Source organism: Anneissia japonica, unplaced genomic scaffold (genome assembly GCF_011630105.1).
Source record: "Anneissia japonica isolate Jap-2015-1 unplaced genomic scaffold, ASM1163010v1 scaffold287752_len1182401_cov188, whole genome shotgun sequence".
Classification (NCBI taxonomy): Eukaryota; Metazoa; Echinodermata; class Crinoidea; order Comatulida; family Comatulidae; genus Anneissia; species Anneissia japonica.
The window spans coordinates 38516-47671 of record NW_022687544.1 but is presented as its reverse complement, the minus strand read 5'-3'; the positions used below and the strand labels follow the sequence as shown (position 1 = coordinate 47671).

The following is a 9156-nucleotide window of genomic DNA, read 5'->3' as shown; positions in this document are numbered from 1 at the left end:
TAGGCTATGCTTTCTAATGTTGAAATCAGCTTCCAAAACCAAAACATTTTGAATAAAGCAAGAAACAAAGAGTATGCAATGTAACCATCTAATTTATTTTCAAATATAGCCCCACAGCCCCCCTCTGGCGCCACCACTGCACTGTGTGTGCGCTGAACCATGGAGATCTCTAGGTCATCATTTCAATTCCCACCACTGCTCTCCTTGTGTTTCAGTTATGGGGCTGAAATGCAAGTTACTCTAGCGCACTGTCTTTCGGATAAGAGGTTTAAGCCGTTGGTCCAGTGTGCATAGAGTACTACAGTGTTACGTCACAATACCACATGATACGACTCCGTTGCTATCGTTGCAAAATGCGTTCAAGCAGATGCAATTTTCGCCACTAACAAACCATTGATCCCAATTTCTAACTTAATTATGAAGATGTTGTATCTTACTTTTTCTTTGTAAATTTTTATTGATGATTAACACTTTTCAGTCATATGGCGTCGCAACGACGCCTCTTTGGCTATACCTTATAGGGAGGGGCGTCGTACGTATGCCCTGTATAGATTTCATAATTTTTTTATAGCTAGGCTGCCCTCTATAGGATTGTTTGAGAGTGTTGTAGGAGTATTTCTGTAGAGGGCTTCATGTATTCAGACCAAATAAAATGCCTGCGCCCAGTAAAAACCCGACATTTAGTGTAGATGATGTAATTTCTCAGCTTTGGTACAGCCTCAGGCAATGGTAATGGGGCAGACTGGAAAGGGTTAAATATGTGTTCGATAACTAATATAATGCGTGCTTTTGTGTTTTTAGTACATTTTGATGGTAAAATATTAGATTTTAAAATGCCTATTCCAGAAAGCCTATGCAGTCATTCAGGCGTAATGAAAAGTTACCTACGTCTGTTGACAACATAGAGTGCTACCTGGTGTCGTGAAGACACGACTGTAGTACTCTCTTATGGCCCGTGTACACATTGAAGAACGCAATACACTATTAGGAAAAGAGTAGGGAATTTTTTCCAGGGGTACTGTACAATCACCACAGAAGGACCCCACTGGAAATAAGTCTTCTTTAGACTTTCGTAGGTTATCATTGGTGTTTACACTGAATAAATCCATCCATCCATTACATAATAGGCTTGAAAGTAACCTTACCTATCATTAATCTGCAAGTCTCTTGATTGAAATGACTCCAGTTTGCGTTAGTTAAAGCTTGTTGCAGCTCTGTTGCTGTTATCTTCCCTGACCTGTCAGTATCAACAGCTACAAACCATGAGTAAACATTTGGGTCCATACCTGGTGGGCAACCTTTGAAGTGATAGCAATATTTTAAAACAAATTTATTTTAAAAAAATTAAGATTAATGGTCCTTCTATTCAGATCATATAGACAGAGTTCCCAAATATTACAGTAATTAATTCAATTCCTTTATTTATTACGATTCATCATATTACATTAAGATTCAATTGAAATTTCCATCAATCAATCATTCAACTTATATGAATGAAATACTTTATTACAAACACATTAAAATATATTTTTAATATGAAAAATTATATAAAGAACATATAAAAATTATCAAGACAATGTAATATCAAAATAAAATGAATGCATGAACAATGAATTAGGGAATAAAAAAAACCTGAAGAGCCAGAAAGTGTACCACCCTTGGTAGACAACATGAATAGTAATAAAACTCTTAAATCTGTTGACTCTCAGTGGCATGTCTAGGAGTATTGACATGGGAATGAGGAGGGACACAAATGTTAAGTGGGGGGAGGGAGGGGATCCCTGAGTAAGTGAAGGGGAGTTAGTTGACAAAATAAGGTAATTTGTAACTGCTTGAGTGTTATTTTAGTAACTTTCTAGAAGAGCACTTTGTGGTGCAAGCCTTTTTTTGGATGGGGTGGGGAAAGGAGGAGTGGGAATCCAAAGCTCCAATCCCCTAACCCCCTATTATGAATAGAACTATCAAGTGGCAAGAGATCATAAGCATAAGTCTATGGGCTGGATGTTGAAGTTTTTGATAGTACTCCTGGCACAATCAGGTGCACTGCTTGTTGAGTTCTGGTACACCAGTGAGTGTCAATGCCTGTTTGTAAATAATCCAGGTAAGGATAATGCAGAAAGCTGTTATATGGTGTTTAGGTATGTTGGCTCTGATTTAAAACATTAATCCATATTTCCCTGTTGAAAATGTAAACATCCTGAAATCTTTCTACTGCAATTGGCCTATCTTCAATTTGTATTACTTCATTAATATTATTTTTACCTCCCGGACCTCCAAAGGGAGCTCCTCCATGGGCACCATATTGCTGTCCCCCTGGAGCACCATACCCAGCAGGTGGTTGTCCTCCATACCCAGTAGATGGTTGTCCTCCATAGCCAGTAGGTGGTTGCCCTCCATAGCCAGCTGGTGGTTGTCCTCCATAACCGGCTGGTGGTCGTCCAGCATAGCCAGCTGGTGGTTGTCCTCCATAAGCAGCTGTAGGTTGCCCACCATATCCTCCTGGAGCTCCTTGTTGAGGTGGGGGTGGTCTATATCCCCCTGCTGGTTGTTGACCATATGGAGCTGCCCCGGTAGGAGGGGCACCGTATGCTGGTTGTTGTCCTCCATATGCTGGCTGCTGCCCATATGGGTTCTAAGTAAAAGGTAAATATTGGAATTTCATCATGTCTGATTTTAACATATAAAACAGATTGGAAATTGAACAAGAAATCCCAACACTCTATGTTAAGGACACACAGAATAAATTGTTAGATTATCTCTCCCGATGCCCGCGACACAAATTTGGGAATATTGATGTGGAAATAAAACTTTTTTTGCCGTATCATATATTTCAACAGAGCCTTAAAAAAACAATGCAATTTTCGTGACTAGAAATAGTGTTTGAAAAACAATAAAATTAAACCAGTTTTTATACAACATAATATTCTTGACAAATAAAAAATATTCCCTCCATCATCAATATAAAAAAGCAATATTCTATAGCAATATGATAAAATAGAGCCCAGTTAGCCTACATACAGGGAATGACGTCCGGTTCGGCCGTACACTTGTTCGGCCGTAATATATTTGTATGGAACGCTGAATAGGCACAGAGCTGTGCGTATGCTACGTGTGTGTGGTTAACAGTAATCTCCCTATTGTAATCTATTGCTACTGTATCCATGATGAGTTAGTTGGCAAAATAAGGTAATTTGTAACTGCTCGAGTGTTATTTTAGTAACTTTCTAGAAGAGCACTTTGTGGTGCAAGCCTTTTTTTGGATGGGGTGGGGAAAGGAGGAGTGGGAATCCAAAGCTCCAATCCCCTAACCCCCTATTATGAATAGAACTATCAAGTGGCAAGAGATCATAAGCATAAGTCTATGGGCTGGATGTTGAAGTTTTTGATAGTACTCCTGGCACAATCAGGTGCACTGCTTGTTGAGTTCTGGTACACCAGTGAGTGTCAATGCCTGTTTGTAAATAATCCAGGTAAGGATAATGCAGAAAGCTGTTATATGGTGTTTAGGTATGTTGGCTCTGATTTAAAACATTAATCCTTATTTCCCCGTTGAAAATGTAAACATCCTGAAATCTTTCTACTGCAATTGGCCTATCTTCAATTTGTATTACTTCATTAATATTATTTTTACCTCCCGGACCTCCAAAGTGAGCTCCTCCATGGGCACCATATTGCTGTCCCCCTGGAGCACCATACCCAGCAGGTGGTTGTCCTCCATAGCCAGTAGGTGGTTGTCCTCCATAACCAGTAGGTGGTTGCCCTCCATAGCCAGCTGGTGGTTGTCCTCCATAACCGGCTGGTGGTCGTCCAGCATAGCCAGCTGGTGGTTGTCCTCCATAAGCAGCTGTAGGTTGCCCACCATATCCTCCTGGAGCTCCTTGTTGAGGTGGGGGTGGTCTATATCCCCCTGCTGGTTGTTGACCATATGGAGCTGCCCCGGTAGGAGGGGCACCGTATGCTGGTTGTTGTCCTCCATATGCTGGCTGCTGCCCATATGGGTTCTAAGTAAAAGGTAAATATTGGAATTTCATCATGTCTGATTTTAACATATAGGCCTAAAACAGATTGAAATTGAACAAGAAATCCCAACACTTTATGTTAAGGACAAACAGAATAAATTGTTAGATTATCTCTCCCGATGCCCGCAACACAAATTTGGGAATATTGATGTGGAAATAAAACTTTTTTTGCCGTATCATATATTTCAACAGAGCCTTAAAAAAACAATGCAATTTTCGTGACTAGAAATAGTGTTTGAAAAACAATAAAATTAAACCAGTTTTTATACAACATAATATTCTTGACAAATAAAAAACATTCCCTCCATCATCAATATAAAAAAGCAATATTCTATAGCAATATGATAAAATAGAGCCCAGTTAGCCTACATACAGGCCCTAGGCCTAGTTTAACCTAGCCTAGCTTCCTAGCTAGGCCCCAGCCAGGCCTGGCCCTAGGCTAGGCTAGGATGCCTACCAAGAAAAAACATGTTCCCTTTTGCATGAAAGTTATAATCGAATGACATAGCACAAAATCATAATCAAGGGTATAAATTCGACAAACACCAATTATATTCCCTTGTGAGATCACTAGCTGTCTCTTATACACATCTAGATGTGTATAAGAGACAGACCATATACATGTATGATAAATACTTTTTTATAGAATTAGTCATTTATATTCTTATTTTTACCCATTGTGCAATAATTTTAGAAAATAATTTTAGAAAACTAAAATATACCTATTAAAACAATTAAACTTAAGCACAGTGATTACTAAAATAAAATTATTATTATTATTAAAGGGAAGTATTTAATTGAAAGTGATTTTTAATGTAAGTCATTTTAAAAATTAAAATAAATTTAGAAAACTAAAAATTTTAGAAAACTAAAATAGAAAACTAAAAAAAATTAAACTTTAAGCACAGTGATTACTAAAATCTACAATGATTACTAACCAACATGCATGTTGTCAGAAGAAATGAATGAATTAAAGGCGTATAATAGGAGTGTAAAATAGCAAATTAAGCCCTAATTGTAAAGCTAGATAAAAGCAAGACCACCCAACATTGTTCACCCTGTTGCCCACCCACTTTAACAATGGTATATTCCAATTGGGTGGTTTATGTCCTGGGTGGTTTATGTCCTGGGTGGTTTATGTCCGTATACCAACGAAACATAAAGCATTATTAAATGTAAGCTTTAATAATAATACGAAAAATATAATAAAATTTGGCAGTATATTAATATTATCAACATTCTTCTTTTCTTCTTCCTCTTCTTCAATATAATATACATCGACACTATATGAAAATAATAAAATCCTTTGTTTTGATTATCAACTTATAAATTCGTTTGTTTCAAATAGATAAAGCGAAATAGGGCCTATTTTATGAATCTTAAAGCTGTATTATAAACTTACACAAACCTAATAAAATCCACTGTTCGTTTGTTTCAAATAGATAAAACGAAATATATGAATCTTAAAACATGTATTAACTTGCACAAACCTAATAAAATCCACTGATTTGTTCGCAAACTCATCGCAGTATTAATGCCATAGAATTGCTTAAAATCACATTAATTAATTTTCAGCTTAAAGTCAGGCTCCGGAGGAAAACAATTTTTTGATATGTTGTAGAACTGATTTTTCTAAGACAGAAAAAAGTAGTTTGACGAAAAACTGGGGAACGGTGAATGAGATACAGATTTTTTAATATTTAAAAACTGGGGGAAAAAGGGGCGTAACTGCCCATTTTTACACCTTATGAACCACATGAATTATTTGGCAACGTAGACCTAACAAAAACACGAAATAATGGATACTGAGCACCAATAGATTAACCACACACACACTCCCTCCCACCCACACACACACACACACACACACACACACACACCCACACACACGTACAGCATACATAGCTTTGCGCCTAGTTGGCGTTCCATACAAATATATTCCGGCCGAACTTGTTCACGGCCGAACCGGTCCTACACCCATACAGGCCCTAGGCCTAGTCTAACATAGCCTAGCTTAGCTAGGCCCCAGCCAGGCCTGGCTCTATGCTAGGCTAGGACGCCCACCAAGAAAAAACATGTTCCCTTTTGCATGAAAGTTATAATCGAATGACATAGCACAAAATCATAATCAAGGGTATAAATTCGACAAACACCAATTATATTCCCTTGTGAGATCACTAGTCTGCACTTTACCTGAGAAGGTGGAGCACCACCGCCTGGATAATTGTACGCCATTTTGTTCTACAAAAATTGGCCCAATTTCAAAAGGTTGCCGGAAGTTAGTTTTATTATTTTATAATTTGCGTGCTTTTTTATGAATAAAGTTTAAACTGGTAATACCATGGAGGTATTATAACCATGGAGGTACTTTTTTATACCTCCATGCTTTAAGGTAGTTCTTGCATATAAGCCTGTAAATATGGATAAATTTTTATTTATTCAATGAACGATGTGTATTCGGTGTCTGTTCTCATCATCAACACCATCCATATGTTCATTATTTTTATTTATTTATTTATTTATTTATTACGGTATAATAAAAATACAAAAACGAAAACTGTTTGTATTACAATAAAATAAGAAATAAAAAGTGGCATTTAAATATTTTTTTCCAATTACAAAAAAATTACAATTTAAAAAAACATCTTATTAACCATATAACTAAATACAATCAAATAGGCCTATGTTATTTTACAATGTTAATAGGCCTACTATTTTAAGATATATATATTTACCTGACCGTTTACAAAAGGGGAAAACCTTTAATTTTGAAGAATTTAAGTCATTAAAAGACACTTCAGAAGTCGGTAAAACTAATTTAGCTAACTAAGTAAAATCAATGTATATACGTCGTGATAATAACGCGAATGTCATGAGTTCGAGCTCCACTTTCCTTTTGTTTTTTGCCAAAAACAATATGAAGCTGGAAAGCTCCCCGAGGTGGGCTGAAACCCACAAAATTATAAAGACAGATAGGCCTAACATTAAAACCCCAATTTTGGACTTTACGAAGTGGCTGCCGCTATAAAAGCCACATTTTTATCTTCGTAAAAATGGGTGTAATGTACAGCTTTGATGTTCAGATCGTCCAGCATAAGAGGGATAACGCAAATAGTATGCAAAGAAGCAATTTTAAATTTTGTAAAAATATTTTGTGATATTATCATAAAATAGGCCTAGTCATAGTAAATCATCAAAATACAGATAATAAATATTAATTTGAGCGGTTAAGGCAGGGGAAGCGTGATCACAACCAAAAATATCGGCACAGGTTCGCGGCCGGCTCGCTCCTACAGTTCTGGTGGTGGAACAAGTCTTCTCGGATAAGGACTATAAACCGTAGGCCCAGTGTACACAAATGCTCATGTGCACTTTGAAGAACCCAGTACATCTTTCAAGATGAGTAGGGGGTTACCCCGGTGTACTGGTTCGCATCTAGTCCCGAGCGCATAGAGACCTCGTTTATCCATGTATTATTATTATTATTATTATTATTATTATTATTATTATTATTATTATTATTATTATTATTATTATTATTATTATTATTATTATTATTATTATTATTAATTTAAGAAAGATTCATTTTACCTGGAGTGGGGTTAATATAAAATGCCAAGACTTTATGTAAAGTGTGTGTCTAGATGTGTATAAGAGACAGCCCACCCAGTTTCCCCCCACCACCCTAAAAGAAGAAAAACCACAATTCTTAGGGGAGAAAAAATTATATATATTTTCTATATACAGTAGACTATCTATCTATAAAATTGATTAAATAAGCCCCTGTCATATTTTTCTGGATCTTCGCCCCTGGACCACTTTCAAGACATTTTGAGCGACGCCCGACCACTCCCACTTCGGGCCACCACAGCATATTTCTCCCTAAATTTTTACCTTCCCCCTCACTTGCCGCAGCCCCCACCACGCTCCCAGATTTCAGACTCTCTGGCGCCGCCACTGTCAGTCTATTTTAGAAATATAGGCCTATTCTAATAACTGCGTCCTCCTTAGGTTCATTTTATTCATTCAAATTCATTTATTCAGCCAAACATCAAATCACTAAAAGCGTAAATCCAAAATCCTCCAGTCCTGCAACTTCGTCTCTCTATGCTGATGTCGGATGCAGCACTTCCGATAAAAAGGGAGTGGTCTTATTTGAAAGGCGTGTCATTTTATGACTATTCTCCCCCAACAGAAATTTTGTCACATACACTCCCCAAATTGTTCCTTGGATTCATATTAGTATGAGGCCTAACAATTACTGATTTATCCTCTCCTGTTGAGTTCATAGGCCTGTCTCAGACAGATCTTAGACTAAATGCATGTCTCTGAGGAAAAACTTCAATTAATTGGTACCGTAGAAAGTATCCGCCCGGGAGTTATATCCAACCATTTTTGTTCGTGTTCCTTATAATTGAAAGAAAATGTATTTTTTGTGTTTCCAGGCTGCCTATACAGGATGTTATCTGCAGCAAAATTGATTATTAAATCTTGGCTTTATACAACATAACCAGACAAGTTTTTGTCGTCCTTCGCTCCCGGGTCGTCTATCAGGCCTACACAAACTTTCCAGATATCCTTCATATTATGTCCATTGGATTTTTGGTAAACTTTTTTATTGGTTACTATGTTACTGTACTACTCATAAACCAATCTTGTAATGTTTGGTCCTTTTATTCTTATTCTTAAGTATTGCCAAAATCAAGAACATAAACAAACACAAGGCAGTCAACCCAGGAAGCAGACAGTAATCTAAAAGTTACTCCCAAAGTGGCATAATACATTATATATATAATATAAGATATATACAGTACTATATTATTGCATTTAAAAACATTAAAACTGTAAAAATTAGGAAATTCAACAAAAGGAAAAGAGAAACGTGTGGACGAAAAAAGGAGCGGGCCGTCCAATATGATGCGCAATACCAGGGGACGTGGGACAATTATATAAGACGAGCGATTTAAGAGTGCAGAAATGTTGGGAAGGAATAAAAAAAAAGGGAATTTGTGGAAACAGATGAAGGGCAGAATGGTGTAGAGAGTTCTTTGCGTACGTAAGTGTACGAAAAGAAGCGAAGCTTAGTGACGACTACCAGTATTACAAGAGTGTACTGACGGACGGCAGAAAGAACTAT

At 37.0% G+C, this 9156-nt stretch overlaps 1 protein-coding gene across 1 annotated transcript in view; it reads right to left on the bottom strand.

The window, feature by feature from the left end:
* Nucleotides 1–6282, bottom strand: part of LOC117119379 (peflin-like) — a 14784-nt gene extending 8502 nt beyond the window's left edge. Inside the window, exons 1-3 of the mRNA XM_033264185.1 lie at nt 6213–6282; nt 3632–4001; nt 1146–1298 (exon numbers count right to left, since the gene is read on the bottom strand). Coding sequence (XP_033120076.1) covers nt 1146–1298; nt 3632–4001; nt 6213–6254 — 565 coding nt within the window. The 5' untranslated portion in view covers nt 6255–6282. The remainder of the gene's footprint in view (nt 1–1145; nt 1299–3631; nt 4002–6212) is intronic.
* Nucleotides 6283–9156: the final 2874 nt, after the last annotated feature.